Below are 19,832 nucleotides of genomic sequence, written 5' to 3' on the forward strand. Positions count from 1 at the left end.
ATTAAAACTTTGATCCATTTTTATAACATATTAGAAACATCAAACATGGATCAATTTCAAATCAAACACATAAAATGTTGATGATTTAATCAAAACAATAATTTTTACCAATATTATAACAGAAAACTTTGAACTCTGATTTCTCCCTCCATACAAGGAATTAGAAAATAATCCTTTTATGGATTTGATCCTCTTTTAGAGAGAAACAAAAGCCCTTAATCAATTTTACATAATAACGATTAAAATTTAAAAATTTCAACAACATTAAAATTACCCAAACAAGCAATTAATCTAAAATTAATTAAAAAATAATGAAATTAGGGTTCTAATTTCACACAATCGAACTTTGATACCACATGCAAGCACAATCTTAAGATTATTGCGTGAAGATTAGAACACCTTACTTGTATCAACGAGATCAGGTATAATTGTTTGGGTAGTTATTGTGAAATTACAGAAGCGAAATGATCCTGAATGGCTATGATATTTCTCTTCGCTCTTCTCTCTCGTAACGATTTCTCACTAGATACTTACCAAATATGAGAAGTGAAGAGGAGATATTAGCCTATTGTTTAAATAACCATAGTAACCTCCATATTAAAAGTTTATCAGGCTAAAAGTCTGCATCAATAAAATATGTAAAAACTCCTACTTAGATGATCACATAAAATTAATTAAGTTTTTATACTTATCTCGTATTAAAATTAAATTCATCAGTCGATTTTGTCAAATTAAAATAATCAATTAATAATAGTTTACTTATGAAAAATTTTAACAGTATTAAAGGAGGCTACGTATCCTACCATTTTTTTTCTTTAATTTATGTGACACACCAGCAAAGGAAAGTTTTTTCCACTTGCTTTGCTTTACCTTCCCTTACCACAATAAAAAAAAAAGAAATGATTTTTTAAAAAGTTTTTAAGGTATAAAAAGAATGGAAATAGTTAAAGAAAATGTTTTAATTCTGGTTTAAACTTTGTAGTGGAAAAATTAGAGTTTTTAGGTGAAAAAAATGCAAGTTTGAATTTAAATGTAAGACTATTTAAAGATTTTGAAAAAAAATCTAAACTAAAAAAAGTAAACAAGTGAATTTTAAAAGAACTCTAATGCGAACAAGCAGTAGCAAAGGCAACGATCAAAAGTTAGAGCCTAGATTTAAGATAATTGTCGATTGAGAAAATAAAGCGTACAAAAAGAGGTTTTAGAGAGAGGAAAGACATGTGAAACAAAAAAAAAATTATACACTAATATCAAACATATTTTAATATTTTGCATTTTTAGAAAGTAACTTTTATTTTGATTCAACGAATACATTCCTTAAAATTAATTTTTAAATAATAAAAAAATATTTTCTCAAATCAATCAACCTTAAAATTTTTGTACTTAACAATTTTATTTTTCTTGTAACTGCAACGCATTACAGTTACGGGTGCCTTTTAACTCATGCCACCATGAAACTTTGGCACCAAAGCGACTTATCCTAATTCTAATTCCAAGCGCCGCCCTTCTCTCTCTTCAGTTCCCATCAGAAACTTGGAAATTCTCAGACGTTTCCTTTCAATCGCTTCAAGTTTCCTCCTCAAAAGCAAAAGCAATTGCCTTGCCCGCTAACGCTGCTGCTAGGGTTTTGGATTTTGGAGTTTGACTCTTTACTCAGACGCATGGTGAGATGTTCTTTTTTGATTTTACACAGCTTTGATCAACTGTCTGCTTTCGATCGCGGAAGCAAAAAGTTGGAATGCTTTTGTCTCTTTCTTTTTTCCATTTTCACTTTGATGATTGATCTTCTGGTTTCTGCTTTACTAAACATTACGATTTTCATTATGCTTCGAGTCAAAATTTCAGAGATGCTTTCTTGACTCGCAATTCGAATAAAATTAAATGGTCTCTTGTTATTGTTGTTATTATTAAAGCTGCTTGTGAATTCAATTCATAATTCTTCGCTTTCACATTATTCTTTTGAATTTTGAATGCAGAACCATCTAAAATTGTCTTAGAATGGAAAGTCCAACTATTTAAGCACTCTTTTTCATTGCAATATGAAAAGGTTCATGCCTTTCTCGTGATGCACTTGCTTTTATTTATCAATTTACTTATTTGGTCTGTTTACTTATTCCTCCTCCTTTATTTTTACTTTTGAATGCAGAAACTTGTAGAGTTTTGACCTATTCCTTAACCTTCTTCTGATAAGGGACAACAAGGTGAGTAAATCCATCACTCTTTTCTCTTCTTTTGCTTTCTATTAAAAAAGTAAAAAATCTTTTGGAGAGTTGTAGTTGGAGTCCTTTGATGGGGCTCGTGAGTTACCTACTAGTTCTGCTTTGTTGGTTGGACATTTAATTAGTTTTTTCTCTATGCCTTGCATATTGCATACTCTCATATGCTTCTTTTGCAAGACATGTCTGTGTTCCTTCCACTTTGCCCTTCCCTTTTATAGTCTATCTCATTATATTGGCTACACACTTTAGGACTCCTGTCTTTCATGCTGGAAATAAGTTGATTTTATCGGGGAATTTGACTTCATTCTTCCTGGATTGGCAGCTATTGTAACTCTCAAGATATGGGATGTCTGGTTTCAACACCGATGGATTCTGGGGGAAATAGGAGGAGGCCAGGAAATATTGGAGAAGTTTCTGTGTATGTACCAGGTTTACGAATTCCCAAGCCTATTGATTTCTTTCAATCACTCAGTGGTCACTTGTCAAAGACGTTAGTGGAACGCCTTACTGCCTTGAGAACTCGTATAGTTGTTATAGCTGGCCAAGAAGCACCTACAATTACAAGAACAAGGAGGAAAACTGCTACACAGCATGGTTTGTTGCAGGCAAACCTGGTTTCCTTCTAAATGGATTGTCTTAAGCATTTTTACTGATATTTCAGTCGAAAATACTGTCTACAGGAGGTTCAACATTGGCAGATCTTCATCAGGCTCTTGAAGACTACTTGCCTATGCTTTTGGGATTAGTTACAGATGGTGAAACATGTTATTAAGTGTCACACTCCTTAAAGTGTTTAGTATGCTGTATAAGGCAAAGTCTAACACTATGGTTCATTGTTATCATTCAGGGAGCCAGCTACAATACAAAGTACAGTTTATTTGGATAAATCAGGAGGATGATGCTGAGGTCTGACTGGGTTTAGGCTATTATTTTCAACCTGCCTTTTATTTGGTTTTGGTGTTTTAATTGGTCCCTCTACTCTTTGAGGAATACAGATTGATGTGAATCAATTTTTTGGCAGGAAACAGCCATGTTTAATGCTTGGTATGAAGTGTTGTCAATATTGCATTTGATGGCGATGTTATCATTATCACAAGCCAACTTATTGCTTCTTCCAAGGACTTCTGCTGATGGTTATCAGCCAAAAGTATCAGAAGGTGGGTAGTTATGAAGAAAATAGAAAATTCCAATGCTGATTATTCTCTCTGGCTGATATTGCTTTGTACTCTTTCTTTCCCTCTCTGCTTTTGTTTTTAAAGTTTAAAGGACTGAGTACTGCCAAATCTATTGATCCTTTCTACACATTTTAGATTTCCATTCTTACCTTTGCTTTAAGCTTTATTTCCATGGGCCTAATGAATGCCATTTTTTCTCAATAAACAGAAAGCAGACGAGCTTCTATTGATATTTTCTTGAAGGCAGCTGGATACTTGGATTATGCTGTCAGGCATGTTCTCCCTCAGTTGCCACCTGAACTCAGGTGTATAAAGATGAAATACTTGCAGTCAACTTTTGTTGATATCTTCACAATCACTTTCTTGCTTTCCAAATTTAGTAGTAATCTATTGATCTCAACTTTGATGGTAGGAGAAATTTACCAGTAGACCTAGCAGAAGGAGTTCTTCGAGCACTTTGTTTGCAAGCATTAGGGCAGGTACTAACTTCATATCTGAATAGATATAGGTATGATCTATTAGGTTGCTTGTGAATCAAGTTTATAAATGCGGACTTTCTGGTATCTCATTTGGTGGATTTGTTCTTTTAATGAATATCAATGCATTTTGGCAATCAATAAACTATTCTATCATTCTCATATTCTTGTAAACATTGGAGTGACATGTCTGAATGTTGCTGGATTTGTATTGCTGCACACATCTGATATTCTTTTTCATTTGATGACAGCTGTTTAGTTGTGTGAATTGCCCTTAAATGCTAAAGATACTAGTATTTTCTAGAAGCATAAATAGTGTAGCTTGTTAGATGGCAGCTCTATCCTGCATTATATCCATGTTGGATACAGTACAGTCATCTAGTGCTTCCAAATACATTTCTGATACTTAATTTGCATATCCAATTTAAAAGCAAAAATTTCAACCTTTCTGGCACTTCCAATGTTAAAAAACTTTTGGATTGTCAGAAACATGCTGAACCTTGTAAAAACCTTTTTCCACTTTTTACACAGTTTTTTTCTTTAATGACTTAACTTGTAATAAACAAGATCTTATAGAATTGAGATAGTATAGACACTCACAACAAACACTAGCACAAAAAGAAAGAAGAAAAGAAAAGGAAACAGTATATTGGACTGTATCCTATTTTTCCAAGAATTAGTCTATGTGCATAACATATTATGCTTGTATCCTTTATGCCACATGTATGCATAAAGTCCTTAAAGTTGAGCTTCTTCCTTTTGTTTTCTTCTTCTTCTGCACCTTGAATAATGTGGACTATGTAAAACAATCTAGTTTAGGTGTACTGAACATGAATAACATGGGATATAATATATTCTGTCCAAAAAATTGGGCTCTCAGTTGTCAATATCATGTTGAGCACCAAAAGCTCCTGTTTAAGAATAACATTGAGGATATGTTTCTGCATCCACAACAGTGTGATATGATATATTATTTAGGAGTGTGACTGAGATGGGTAGGGTACCCTAGATGGATGGCCATACAGGGAAAATTAAGAATTCGAATTAGTGAATAAGAGGAGACTTACAAATGCCTATTGGGAAGATGTGATTAACAGAGGATACTTGTATTAAGAAATACAGAGGAAGTTCTAACAGAACATGGATATAAACTAAGGAAAAAGGATCTTTCTTTAGTTGAGCCTTTTGAGGATATAATTTTGTATAAGTATAATGGTTCAATATGATCCATACATGGTGAGAAAAGGCTTACTTTGTTGTTTGTTATTGCTGTGAATGACTTTATTGTATAAAACAAGGATAGAAGGACCATTCTTTTGGAAACATGACTTGTTTGCTAAAATGCCATGGAATTAATACATTAAGACAGGAATTAGTACTTGTTTGCTAAAAGGACCATTCTTGTATACTCATTTGTGTTTCTTTTCATGCTCTTGGTACATTAAAAAACTTTTATGCGGTGTAATGAGATGGAGTGATAGTCTTTCATTTCTTAAAGAACACATTAGTGGAGTGATTGAGTGTTGTTCATTTGCACTTTCTTTCATTTTGATGTGTGGGTGCGCGTGTCTAAGAACAATTTTGAACAAAAACTGTGTTGGCATTTTTTATCTCTTCATGGTTAAGGGTTATTTTTGTCTGGTGTAGGGTGTTGATATCCAGCTTGGAATGGCAATTGATAGTACCAAGGCTACGCTAGCTGTGAAGCGAAGGCTTGGATGTGAGATGGTGAAATACTGGCAGCAGGTATGAGTGCACCTTTTGTTTTATCATATTTTGAGCTCTGACCAGCCATGTACATCCTTTAAAGTTTTCAGTTCTGTTATACTTCTAATTTTTCGTCAAATTTTCTTTTGTATTTGATTTGCATATATAATTGTTCAGTTTTGTGTAGGCCTTGTGTTTTATTGGTGATACTATGTAGTTTGAATGAGACTAATGATGTCCTGATAATTTTTCACCTAGGTCACAATTTTTGGCACTTAATGAGAATCTATTATGACCTTTATTTTTATCATAGTTTAATAAAAAAGTTTTTGAAAATTTACTTATTTTGCTATAGAAATCATGGTTTGTCTTCTTTCTTCACTAAGCCTTTTATGAATCATTCATCTTGTCTCACTATATCATCTATTTGTTGAATAAAAGTGTAGTTACTGATCTTCAAACATATATTTATATTTATATTTATTGCCTTTTCTTTATAGGCTCAAGATAACATTATGAATCTACCATTATCAAATGGATGGGGTGAAAAGCATCGACTTTTTATAAAGTGGAAATATATTGAAGCTAAGGTAAGTATAGGAAAATTTGTTCAAATATTTTCCAAAATTTTTGATAATTTTTCTTGATATGTGCTTAAATGTTTTTGCTTGAATCATTATTATCAAAAACTTAATTGGTACTGTAGGTGCACAGGCCATTCAAGGAATAAAAGTGATAAGTCAAGTATCGTCCCTTAAATACTGAATATTGGGGCAGCCTAGTCTAAGTACCAAGGATCAATATACTACAACTACATTTAATCAATTGAACCAAGGGTTATCAATTACACTACTCCTATACTAAGGAAAACAAGTAACAACATGAATTGAAACAACACAGCAAGAAGTAAAGTTGGAATTATGAAGACCAAATGAAAACTTGCACAAAAGTGAAATGACCAAACATAAGAACTATAAATTTAATTGCAAAATCTAACTTGTAAACATTTTAACATGAAAGAAATAAAGGAAATGCAAAAAACTTACAATCCGAGAATGAAAGCATGAATATAATTTAAATTCACTGAATCTTAAATCCTAGATCTGGAGCTCAATTTAAAGAATGAACTGAAACTGAACTTAAGGCAACTCAATTAGCAAGTGAAGTTTAAAATCAGCAAAAAGAATCAATAAAAAAAAAAAAAGCTCAATTAACTCAAATCAAAGTCAAGCTCAAATACAGAGAATACAGAGCAATCAACATGTAAATGAACCAAACAGCCACTAAAAACATGAATTAAATTGCATGGAATCATAAATCTACACCTAAACACATGTTAACAATTGAGTAAAGAGAGCAAGAGTGGACCAGCCGCCTAGCTAGGGGAAAAGGCCACCACAAGTGCTGTCACCACTGCTGCCTCCTCTTCTGCCAGCAACTGAACTGAAACTTTGAGGAATTTTAGAAAAAAAAAAAAACTAGAACGAACTCAAAGCTGAAAATTTTCCAGATCTGTAGTGCTATGAATGTAGAATATTCAGTAAAAATTTAGAGAAAAAACATGACTAAAACCTAGTGATCTAGAGTGAAAACCGAAACACGTGCAGAGAAAACAGTAACCAAACAACTTTGGGAAATTAAAGGAAAATGAAAGAAAATTTGTGAGAAAGTAAAGGAATTTGTAAATTGCATTAAAGAACTGTAAATGTGCATGAAAATTAAAGTGCTTGAAAGTAAATTTGCAAGAAAATTAAAGAGAAAATTTCCCAAACAGCCTCCAAAAGAAAAGAGGAGAAAGCTGCCTAGAGAGAAAGTTTTGAGCTCCCTCTTTTTGCCACCCCTCTCTCCTATTTATAGACAAGTCTAGATCTAAGACCAACGAGCACTCCAAATTACCAACTAGGATGCCAAGTGGGAAGATATTTCCAACTCATTTAAATTCTTCTAGAATGTCTTCTAGTTGCACTCTTTTCCTCTCCTCTCTTCAAGTCCTCTCGTCTTTGAGTTCACCAAGCTCCAAGTCACTTAAGTTGCACCAATAAGAAGCCTCTAAAATGCCAAGTCAGCAAGCAACCATTGGCCTTCCCTTGTGTTCACACTTGAACCACCAAAGTGCTCCTATGCATTGCCTATATGTTCAGCCAGCTCACATCTCCTTCACCTCTTTATTTTCGGGGCCCCTTTGTAGTGATCTTTGAGGTTGAAATTCAGCAATGAGATGTCATCTAAATGCCAACTAAGCCAATTAAAATTCAACAAAATTCAAGCTTCAAATCAGCTCTTCTTAAGCCTTGAAACCACTCTCTATTGCACCTTCCTCCTAAAGCTTCTTTGCATTTTTACTGCAAAGCTCAAACAATTCTAATTAGCTACTGGAAGAAAGTATCCATAATTAATGTAACTTGAAATAAGTCTAATTAAGCACTATTGTAAATGAAAGCAACTATAATTAAGCTAAGGAAATCTTGCATATAGCAATAATTTCTTTTGTACACTAGGTTCAGCTAATCAAGGGAAATTGCACTAAAATACTTCTAGTTCTTCCTCAAACTATTCTTTTTCCTCAAAATTCATAGAATTACCTACACAAGGAACATTTTAACAATTAGGAGTAATTTTTCCTCATTTTCCTAAGAAACAAGCAAAATTTCACGATAAAAGCCTATGAAAAGCTATGGTAATTCTGTAAAAATATAGAATTATCCATATCATCCTTTTTTCATTTCTCTATTAGTCATGAGGACAAAAGCATGGTTATGTAAATATTCTCTAAGTGCATTCTTGAATTTAAATATCAGTTTATGGTACCTTTTTTGATGAAATACTAACAATATTTGGTGAATGTAGCAAATATCAATCAAAGGGATATTTGCTAGATTTTCTAGCAGTGTGAGCTATATTCTTCTTCTACTTAAGAAAGAGATTAGCCAGCAAATTAGACAAGGCCCTCAACATGATAGATATTAATGTACTTTTGCTAAATCAGTTTGGTTGCTGACAAGCAACCTTGATTAAGGAAGTGATGAAACTTGTTGAACTTTCTGCCATGCAACAAGGAAAATCTATAGATGGCTATTGAGGACAGTTTGTGAATTAATTGAAACATAGTGATTGGTGCGGCATTTGTATTGGTTGAATTTGGATTGAATAACTCGATGTTGCTTAGACTCACATTTTTGGTGTTCCTGTGTCAATGTGGCTTGACATTGGCTTGTGTTTGGAATTTGTGTCCAAACTCTCCAAAATCTGCTCAGTGATAATGACACATAGTGTGCCTACTTGCTACTCTAACCAGATTTTTTTCTCTTTCCTTACTATTTTGCTTCAACTATGGTAAAATCTTCATACCCCAAAACAAACTAAAACAAGGTATAATCAATTGAGGAAATTCTAAGAAGCATGCTGCATAAAGAGAGAATGGGGCATTATTGTGGGAAAACTGTGATGGACAGATTTGGACAGAATTAAGTGACCGGAAATGAGAAGAGAGGAATAGGGAAATATTCTGAAATGAAGAATAAATAGGACCAAAAACGTCATTTGGGCTGCAATAATACCAGTAGTGTTTAAATTCAGTTTCATATTGACTCCACTCCTCACATTCTCAATGGCACCAATTTATTTATTTTTTTGGTCAGGTTCACTTACTAATGCAATTCCTTCACAAAAACAAAAAAAATCAATAAATGTGAAGAGAGCGAAAAAACCATCCAATGCCATTTGGTTTTGCATAGTTTGAGCCAAATTTAAATGAGCATGGAAAAATGGATATTTGGAACTCATTTTCCTTTATCGTATTCTGCTGGCAGGGTGGTACCCAAAAGTTGATATCATGTTTAACTTTTTATAAATCATTAGACAATATAAATCATTAGACAACCGATATGGTAATATTAAAAATCTTAACACTCTAATAGGGATGATGAATTTCTGCACCCTTACTCTCTTGTCAGACCTTGCATAGCTGTATAGTGATGTCTTCAATTGTGTGCAATTTCATGTCAGACATTTGGATGCATATCTATGCTAAACTTGAGTCCGGGCAAACATATAAATAACTATTAGCTTTGTACTTTTAGTGAGTAGAACAATGTTAGAGATGGTGCCTATATCTGTAGGATATTGCAGTAATTATTACCGTCAAGTGTATATGGTAGCTTTTCCTATACAAGGGATTGTTACTGTTTGGGCGTGTAGTCTGTTTGCTGACCAACTTTAATCTCCACAGCTTATTTTTTAGCTATTAGGATTAGTTGAAATGTGATCTTTCTCGGATCAAATTTCTTTTATGATGTTACTTTTCTATTTTGTTTACTGAAACTTTTGTAGGTCTGACCGACCTTGCTTGGCAAAATTGACTTGTTAGACTGTACTGATGCACCCAACATGGTTTCTTTTATATAGAAGAAGAACAAAATGTCTTTTCTATTCCATATCTCAAGAAGTACATTAGGTAAATATATATACTGAAGCTAGAGAATCAAATCAATTTAAGTCCTAAAATCAAGCTATCTAAAGTCAGCCCTATAATTAAATAAATATATATTTTTTGGCCACCATAATTAAGTAAATATTTACTTACTATATTTACAACAGTTTCTTTTACTACTGACATATGGTGCTTGTAGAGATGACTATCTTGAGGTTGCATTTCTTGGCTAATGGTAATAATTTAATTTATTTATTTGTACAAATACAGAGATGACTATCTTGAGGCTGCATTTCTTGGCTAATGGTAGTAATTTAATTTAATTAATTTATTTATTTATACAAATGCAGGCTGCAGCATATTATTATCATGGTTTAATCCTTGATGAGGGAAACACAGAGAAATCCCATGGTATGGCTGTAGCTGCTTTGCAAGCTGCTGATGAATATTTCAAAGAAAGTAAGAAGGCTTGTGAGGTGTTTAATGCAGCTCATCCTTTGTCTAGGTAATTTATATTGGATTGTTTTGGGATTTAAATTCAGATGTCTAATTGGTCTTTTGTTGTAATTGATATTTATTCTCTAAGCATTTTTTTCTTTTTTGAGGAATCTATCTGTGTTCTTAGGCTATGGAACCAAGCTAATTTTAGCCTTGTAGGAACAGGAACAGATAGGAAGGTGGCAAGGGGGCTATAACCCTATCTTTGTATCTGTGGGGGCAAAAATTTGATGCTTATCCCTGGCCATCCTAGGTCCTACAATCTCATCGTCACAACTTAATGATAAAACTGCTTCCACAATTGCCACAAGGACTTAATCATAGTGCCATATCAGGTTGTATAATTGTTACCTTATGTTCATAGTGCTGGAAGAAACAGAAAAGGCCTGCCAAGGTGGGGGGGGGGGGGGGGTGTAACACAAGTATTTATGGCCTACTTGGTAATTGGTAGACAACTAGCTAATTAGTATCACATAGTAATTGGTAGACAACTAGCTAATTAATATCCAATTTTCAAATCACTAGTACCAGTTCATTTCTCCCTATAGAACTCTGAAAAGGGAATGCACTTGTGCACTCAATAAGTTCAATGTCTTTACTCACTCTTTTAGGTGCACTTTCTGTTTCCTCATTCTTATATCCAACATCATCCTCTAGTCCTTCTTTGATATCAAATCATCCATTGGCCTAAATATGGTTGTCACTTTGTTGGTATTTTCCTTTCCAAGGTAATCATCCTTGGGATATTCAAAGTTTTCACTATATGGAAATTTCCTTCTCTACTTCAGAAATTAAGCTCATTCTGGACCCTGTGAAGCCATGTAACCTTGAGTATTGCATGGAAAACACTTAATTGAAGAACCACTAAATCCATTAGGATCAGTAGCTGCTGTTTTACCCAGCTTTCTCTACTCCAGAGGCAGAACCCAGGTCAAACAGGGTTTTGCTAAAACATTTATGAGCTTTTGGGAGCTACATTGGTGCTTTTGAAAAAAGCTATTTAACGAAAAGCTTATAGGAAAATTTAATAAAATTTTAAATAGAAAAAATATTCTCATTGTTATTTCAAATAAATTCATTTTGATAGCACTTTGTTGAGATCTCTACTCCAAGAATACTTTTTCTTTCCACTGTGCTCTGGCCAAATAGGCTCTAGGACTGTTGGTATTAAAAGACAAAATTCCTAATTCTTAGCATTTCTCCCATTCTTAAGTTCTAATGGTAAGATGCCTTTCTTAGCAGTACTATTCCTAAGTCTTAACAATAAGATGCCCTTGGATTGAACATGACTATCAAACTGTAAAGAAGTGACATGTTGGAAAAATTCCCTAGTTCTCAGCAATGAGTGCACTTTTATAGCTTCTTCTAAATAACAGAGAGTTGTACATCCTTCTTGGTTTCCTTTTTATTCCATGAATAAACGTCCTAGCTTTATGAAAAGGATCCTTCTCAACTACACCGATGCATGTGCTCATAAATTACCCCATATAACTAACTGGTTACATTATTGGCTTGTTGAAGGTAAATACTTGGTGAACTAACTTGTTTGTTTTGGTCAGTCAAGCACACCACTCAAACAAGTCCTTGAATTTTTCTAGCTGATCTTTGAATTAACTAGAGTCCATTTTCCCTCAAAAAGTTGTGGATCAACCTTTAGTGAGTTGTGCGCTTTAGAATGATCCTCTAGATACCAAGGAAGGTGCCTACCATGCTATGAAGCTATGAGTCAAACTCTTGGTCTTTGTAATCCTTATGATGCCTAAGATTGGTAGCACAAACTAAAATCTTTGGTGCACATTGATGTCTTATTATTATAAAAGAAATAATTTCATAAAAAAATGCTTAAACATTTGTTCAATATTCTTACTAGATTATGACTTAACACTAATATGTGATGCCATTAGGTGTGTGGAAAACTAAGAGTAAAACTGAATATATATTGAAAAACTGCTCATAAAAATTATACAAACATCTTAGGTTTATATACAACAAACTAGTGGGTAAACTAGGAAACTAATTCTTCTTAAAACTGATCATATAATTGAGGGATTGTCTATCCTAATTTTTTTTCCTTAATTCTAGGGATATAAATACTTAATTCTAAAGATATAAATATAAATATACAGATACAAGATTACAACCAGTTGTAAATAAGTGTTTTCTCACACTCGCCCTCAAGCTGGTGCGTAGGTGTTTTCCATTCCTAGCTTGGAAATAATTTCTTGAAATGTTGCACTGCTGAGACCTTTAGTCAATACATCTGCAAGTTGACCCTTGGTTGATACATACGGTGTATAAATCAACCCACTGTCTAGTTTTTTCTTTATGAAATACCGGTCCATTTCAACGTGTTTTGTTTTTTCATGTTACACATGATTGTGTGCAATGCTTATTGCAGGCTTATTATCATAGTAGAGTCTCATTAGTCCATCCCACTTGATCTTCAAGTCTTCTAGGATAATCTTTAACTATATTAGTTCACAAATTCCTTGGGTCATTGCTTTGAACTCTGCTTCAGCATTTGATCTTGTCATCAAATTCTGTTTTTTACTCCTCCAAGTCATAAGATTACCACATAGGAAAGTGCAGTAGCTTGAGGTGGATCTTCTATAAGTTACTAAACCTGCATCATCAGCATATGTATATACCTCTAGAACCAGCCCCGAATTTCTTTTGAATAAGATAGCTCTCTCAAGATTGGCCTTCAAAAATAGTGCAATACACGATAGACAGCTTGTAGGTGCACTTCTTTAGGACTATGCATAAATTGAATTATCACACTCACAATAGATGTTATATCAGGTGAGAGATAAATGAGTCTTCCAACTAATCTTTGGTACATCTCTTTATCTACAACAGTATCTTCATTAGCTTCCCCAAGTTTATGATTAGGATCTATAGGGGTATTTGTAGGTTTACATGTGAGCTTCCTAGTTTCCTTCAGAAGATCCATCACATATTTCTGTTGTAAGATGAAAATACCATTCCGTGAGTGAGCTACTTCAATTCCTAGGAAGTACTTCAATCTCCCTAGCTCTTTTATCTCAAATTCTCTAGCGAAACACTGTTTTAGAGATTCTCTTTTTCATCATCTCCAGTTACAATTATATCATTAATAAGCACTAATAGAACTGTGACTTTCCTTGAATCAGAGTGCTTGATAAACAATGTGTGATCTTCTTGACTCTGCTTATATTCCATTGCTAGCATCATTTTGGCAAATCTCCCGAACCAAGCACTAGGAAACTATTTAAGGCCGTATAAAGCCTTTTTCAGCTTGCATACTTTATTTGCTTCTAGATGACCTCCAAATTTCGGTGGGACCTTCATATATATTTCTTCTTCCAAATCACCATGTAGAAAAGAATTCTTTACATCAAATTGTTGAAGATGTCAATTGTAATTTGCAGCCAATGATAACAAAATCTTAATTGTATTCATCTTGGCAACTAGAGCAAAAGTTTCCTGATAATCCACTCCCTAAGTTTGAGTGTAGCCCTTAACCACCAACCTGGCTTTATACCTTTCAACAGTACCATTCGCTTTGTATTTTATAGTGAAAATTCATTTACACCCAACTGGATTTTTTTCTTTAAGCAACTTTACCGGATCTTATGTCTTATTTTTCTTAGAGACCTCCATTTCTATTTTCATGGCTTGCCTCCATTTCTCACTAGATAATGCCTTGGATAATGTAGTTGGAACAAAAATAGTGTTTAGGTTCACAAGAAAATTTTTGTGGGATGGTGAGAATTTTTCAAATGACACAATTAGAGATTGGTTATAGTGGATACTTAGTACATTCTTTGGTTCTTTTCTTAATAGCAATAGGCAGATCATAATCACTAGTTATAGTTTTAGGAGATTTATGCTCATTCTGAGAAACAAAGTGAAAAACTATTGTTACCTCATTTCTAGAGTTAGGATCAGGTTTTTGAACTTGCACTAGTTTAGGATCTAGAACTTTCCTTCTTGAGTACACTTGTAATTCCTTCATAGAATCAAGAACAATATTATCCTTTGTCACATCTTTTGTGTTTGGAATGGGTTCAAACTCAAATTCAGAGTTTGACTTTGACTTAGAAGAAATAGGTTTCGATTCAGAAGAATTAATGAGTGAAAATGTTGAAGAGGAGGACAAATTAAGAAAAAAGAAGTCTTTATCCTTATCTTCCATGAATGAAGTCTCTCCTTGAAGATAAGGTTGAGTAAAAAATGGTTTACTTATTCAAAAGTGACATCTTTTGACATAGAATTTTCTAGTAGGAGGATGATAGCACTTATACCCTTTCTGAGTTGATGAATATCCCATAAAAATGCACTTAATTGCTCTAGGATCCAACTTCTTCCTATTGTGACTGTGAACATGAACAAATGATGTATAACCAAATATCCTAGGTATGAGGTTGTTTGTGGAATTAAAGATGGGATAGAATTGTGAGAGTAGTTTCATAGGAGTTTTAAATCTCAAAACCCTTGAAGGTAACCTATTTATAATATGTGTGGCAGTGAGAATAGCTTCCCCCCAGTAAGATTTGGGTACGTTTGCTTGAAAAAGTAAAGCTTGGGTTGTGGCTAGTAAGTGACTATTTTTTCTCTTTGCCTCTCTATTCTACTATGGAATACTAACACAAGATCACTCATCGATAATCCCCTTTTTTTGGAAATTAGTAGATAAACTTTGGTCGAAATAGTCTCTTGTATTATCAGACCTAAATCTTTTGGTTTTTACTCCAAATTGATTTTGGATCATGTTTTGGAAGCTTAAAAATACTATTCACATCTGATTTGGATTTAAGTAAAAATATCCAAGAGACCGTAGTACAATCATTTATGAAAGAAACAAACCACCTTGCATAAAAAAATTAGGAATTGTAGAGGGACCCTCTATGTCACTATGAAACAAGTAAAAGGAGTAGAACTACTTTTATTGCTAATTGGAAAAGACACACGTCTATGTTTTACAAGTTCACAAACATCATAGTAAAAATTTTCAGCATTTAATCCTTTGAACAAAGAAAGAGACATGTTTTTCAAAATTCCAAAGGAAGGATGTCCAAGACAAAAATGATAAAGCCAAATGTGGTCTTTATTGGGAGATTTTTTAGAAAGAAATGACAAAGGTAAACTATTCTAGATATTACTTGTGTTGTTTGATGTCTCAAGATATCATAGTCCATCATTTTTCTTAGCAAATCCAATATTCTTCCTCGAGCTCTAGTCTAAATTCACAATAAGAGGGATAAAAAGTCATTTTGCAATTCATATCTTTGGTAAGTTTTTGTATAGATATAAGATTAGTAGACAATCTAGGAACATGAAGAACATTTTTAAGAACAAACGAGGGATGAATTTGAACATCTCCTAATCTTGCCATTGTAGTAAGTGACTCATCTGCAACAACAATTTTCTTATTACTAGGACATAGGGTATATGTACTAAACTTCTGTAGGGAATGTGTCATTTGGTCTGTGGCTCTTGGATCAATGACTCAAGAACTTGTAATTGGCTTAACTGAGACATTTAATCCATGAGAACCAGAAGCTTTACCTGAACTAGAGACCTTACCCAAATAACATACCCCAGTAGGTTTTTCGAGAGTTTTCAATAGGCTTTTTAGTTTCTCAATCTCTTCTCTATCCAACTCTATTTGTTCCCAAGACTTTTGTAGTATTCTGCTGGTTTTACCCGTTGTCACTTCTTCAAATCAGGTAGTAGTGGCAGATTCTAATATCTCTGGTATGGTTATCTTTATTAGAATTGAAACGAGTCTTTATAGTAAATATTTAACCAGTGATGATTCTAGGCAATGAAGGCCAAAGAGGGAAAAAATAAGACTGAAAGATTTAACAAGATTTGGGTATGAAGGCCTGAAATAGAATTCAGCAATGAAGGTTGAAAAAAATTTTCTTCTTAAGAAGAGCCTGAAGCTCTGATACCATGTGAAAAAACTAAAAAATAAAACTGTGTAGAAAACTATGAGTAAAACTGAATGTATATTGAAAAACTGCACATAAAGAATTATACAAGCACCTTAGGTTTATATACAACTAATTAGTAGGTAAACTAGGAAACTAAATCTTCCTAAAACTGATCCTATAATTGAGGGATTGTCTATCCTAATTTTTTATCCTTAATTATAGGGATATAAATACTTAATTCTAGAGATACAAATATAAATATACAAATTACAAGATTACAACTAGTTGTAAATAAGTGTTTTTTCACAAGGGGCATTGTTATCACACAAATTCGCTGTTTTATTTTAAAATTTTGAAAATCAGTTGATGTCTTATTCAACTTGGTAACAAACTCTTATACTCTTCCTTTTTCCTTGTTTAAAATTGACATGCAAAAACTGACATCTCTTGTCTCATTTTATAATAATCTATGCTTGCAACTAAAATTTATCTTATAAGAGAACTCTGTTTTTATTTAACCACGCCGGTATCGTGTGATGTTGATTTTACTTGCACATAATGTATTTTAGCTAAATTTCTTGTCTCAAATCTTTTCCCTAAGCATTTTTTGAGGGAAATTCTGCCCTAAGCTTTTTGAGATTCTGCTGAAATGGGTTTGCAAGTACTGAGATTCTTGGTTTACATTGAAAATTTTATCTGAAAAATTGACAGCATGATGGTGTTATCAGATAATAAGATTTGTTGGCTCACTTTCATTCAAACAAAATAAAAATAGTTGTTTGTGTAAATTCCCAATAATGGTAGACTAGAGATGTATGTTGATTTTGCTTCTTATAAGAGACTATAGATGTATCTTGGGTTGAATCTTGAGACACTCTTTTGATCAGGTGATCTCTTAGATTGGTAAAATAATCTTGCCAACACGATTTCCTTACATGCTTGCACTGTTTGGACCTGATCTCTATTGTGCTATATACTGACAAACTAGCATATTCTTCTAGTAATTTGAAGTTATCCGCTAGTAGATTTTCTCTACCAGCAAATCGTACTTACTTGTAATATACTCACTAATGATTCTTGATTTTTAGTGCAGAAATCCACCTCTTTGGGGGACCATGAAGTATCTATCTGAGAAAATTCCAAAAGACACTTCTAGCAAGGTGCGGATAAACCGTGACCTCTACTCTTATGAAAAGTAAGTGTACGGTTTCTAATTCCAAATTTGACATTCAATTCTTTTGGTTAATAAAATGAGGATAAAATAAGTAATGGTAACGTTATTCAGAATCATGGAGACAGCTCCAACTTTACCAGATTTTGCTTTAGCGTTGAAACCTGATGAATGTCATCTACCTCCGGTGGATCCCTCATGGAATGAGAATGTGCAGGTGAGCCACATTGGCATTTAATTAGGTGGAGCGTGATAAAAGATAACTGTTTATAATGATAATTTTTGTGTATCAAAGAGATACAAGGGCCTGCCAGGCACAAAAATATAAAGCTTTAAATGTAGTTAGACTTCTCCAATTGTTGTGTAGCAGAGTTCCATCGACTTCCATCTTTTTATTTTTCTTATTCCTTCGCAATAACTTTTTCCCCATAAATATGCTGTAATAAGGCCTTGTTCAAAATCATATTCTGTGTAAATTGACCGATTGCAGAAGAAGAATTATTCTGTCCATTTCCTTATAAATGTATGCCTCTTTTTTTGCCTATTCCCTGTGCAATCTGCCTCGTCATCAATGTAATATTTTCACCATCTTCCTTTTTCTATCTTTATTACTTTTCTTGTCCTTTCATTCCTTGACTATTCTATCTTCATTTTTCGCATTATTAGTCATCAAATTATGGATTAAATTTGGATGGGGTGAGTAAATAATTTATTTAGACCCAAGTAAAATTGCATTGAATTTGGTGCATTTGCAGTTTGGTATAATTAAATATTTGGTATTCTGATTATAATCAAAATTTTAATGTGGTAATTCAAAGTTTAAAATTTTGTAATTAAGTATTTGAATTTTGCTTTTGTATTTTTATTTTATTTTGTTTGGAATATTAAAGGGCCAATGGAGATTAATTTAATAACTACGTCTGTGCTATGTGGTGGAATCCAGTTATTTTCATTCAGAAACGTAAATTCATAATGTAAATACTGTTATAATTATGATCTTAGTTGTATGGATTAAATGTTCATATTGCTTCTTGTATTGTATATTTTTTTGTTAATTTGATATCTAAAAAAATAAAATTATCAAATTAGTATTCTAATTTTTATTTCTCAATTGCATTAGTATTTGGCACTAATATAATTAGTTAACTTATTGACGTGGGATAAACATTTAAATTTTAAAATTTTCATAAAAAATTTTAAAATTTTTTAAAAATATTTTCAAAAATCTGAAATATTTTCAAAATTATATAAAAAAAATAAAACTAAAATATTTAAAAATAAAAAAATATAAAAAATTTAATAAAAATTCAAAGAAATTTTATAAATTCCAAAAATGAAGAATTTTTTTTTTTTTTAAATTCTTCAAATTAAAAAAGATCACAAAAACTTAAAAATCTGAAAATAATACAAAATTTTTGAATTTGGTGCATTTGCAATTTGGTATAATTAAATATTTGTTATTCTTTTATAATCAAAATTTTAATTTGGTATTTAAAGTCTATAAATTTGTAAATAAGTATTTGAATTTTGCTTTTGTTAATAATTTGTATTTTATTTTGTTTGAAAGATTAAATAGACATCGGAGATTAATTTTATTAGGAACCAAATTCGCACTATGTTGGGAAATTCTCTTATTTTCATTCAAAAGGATAAATTTATAATGTAATATTGTTATAATTATGATCATAATTGCATGAGTTAATTATGATCATTTGCTTTCTATATTATACCTTTTCTGTCAGTTTGGTGTTTAAAGAAATGAAATTATCAGTTCCATAATTTAACTTTTATTCATTTACTTTTTATATTATATTCTTTCTGTTAGTTTGGTATATAAAGAAATGAAATTATCAATTTCATAATTTAACTCTTATTCCATCAATTGCATTAGTATCTTAAAATAATGTGGTCAGTTAACCGCATTAGTTTGGTATTGATTGAAATTTTTGACACGTTAGCATTTTATTAAATATTCATGTCACGTTAGCCAGTGGATTAATAGTATATTAGTTTAAAGCACCAAAGTGATGACAAAATGAAAGTTTGAATATCAAATTGATAATTTTATTTTTTTAGATGCTAAACTAACAAAAAGTAGGAATGTAAATGAACTGAATATGAATGAACGAACATATGTTTATGTTTGTTTGTTTATTTTTAATGGAGTTCGTATTCGGTTCATGTTCGTTAAGAAAATTGCTCTGCTCATTCATGTTTATTCATTTAAATAATAGGT

At 32.5% G+C, this 19,832-nt stretch overlaps 1 protein-coding gene across 5 annotated transcripts; it reads left to right on the forward strand.

Annotated features, from left to right (window-relative positions):
- The first annotated feature begins 1,403 nt into the window (after positions 1-1,403).
- Positions 1,404-18,140, forward strand: LOC111311625 (uncharacterized). Of its 5 annotated transcripts, none has more exons than XM_022911175.2 (14): positions 1,404-1,664; positions 1,977-2,047; positions 2,147-2,201; positions 2,542-2,813; positions 2,900-2,974; positions 3,067-3,125; positions 3,241-3,376; positions 3,603-3,699; positions 3,807-3,873; positions 5,518-5,616; positions 6,078-6,167; positions 10,357-10,511; positions 17,519-17,620; positions 17,711-18,140. In XM_022911175.2, the coding sequence occupies exons 4-14, from the start codon at positions 2,561-2,563 to the stop codon at positions 17,832-17,834; spliced, it is 1,257 nt and encodes a 418-aa protein (XP_022766910.2). In that variant the 5' UTR covers positions 1,404-1,664; positions 1,977-2,047; positions 2,147-2,201; positions 2,542-2,560; the 3' UTR covers positions 17,835-18,140. The 5 variants fall into 5 exon arrangements, 3 of the variants coding, with proteins under 3 accessions (XP_022766910.2, XP_089622018.1, XP_089622019.1); XR_016345193.1 differs by having other exon boundaries at positions 1,406-1,664; positions 17,514-17,620; positions 17,711-17,850; XR_016345194.1 differs by lacking the exon at positions 10,357-10,511 and having other exon boundaries at positions 1,406-1,664; positions 17,711-17,850.
- The last annotated feature ends 1,692 nt before the right edge of the window (positions 18,141-19,832 follow it).

Source organism: Durio zibethinus, chromosome 9 (assembly GCF_047325235.1).
Source record: "Durio zibethinus cultivar Kanyao isolate XHJ-2024 chromosome 9, ASM4732523v1, whole genome shotgun sequence".
Taxonomy (NCBI): Eukaryota; Viridiplantae; Streptophyta; class Magnoliopsida; order Malvales; family Malvaceae; genus Durio; species Durio zibethinus.

What these genes read in the sequence shown, in the direction of transcription:
- LOC111311625 (XM_022911175.2), top strand. Translation starts at nt 2,561, where the DNA reads ATGGGATGTCTGGTTTCAACACCGATGGATTCTGGGGGAAATAGGAGG. An exon ending in TGGTGAAATACTGGCAGCAG is followed by an intron (nt 5,617 to 6,077) that starts GTATGAGTGCAC and finishes TTTTCTTTATAG; the next exon opens with GCTCAAGATAACATTATGAA. An exon ending in GCAGCTCATCCTTTGTCTAG is followed by an intron (nt 10,512 to 17,518) that starts GTAATTTATATT and finishes TTTTTAGTGCAG; the next exon opens with AAATCCACCTCTTTGGGGGA.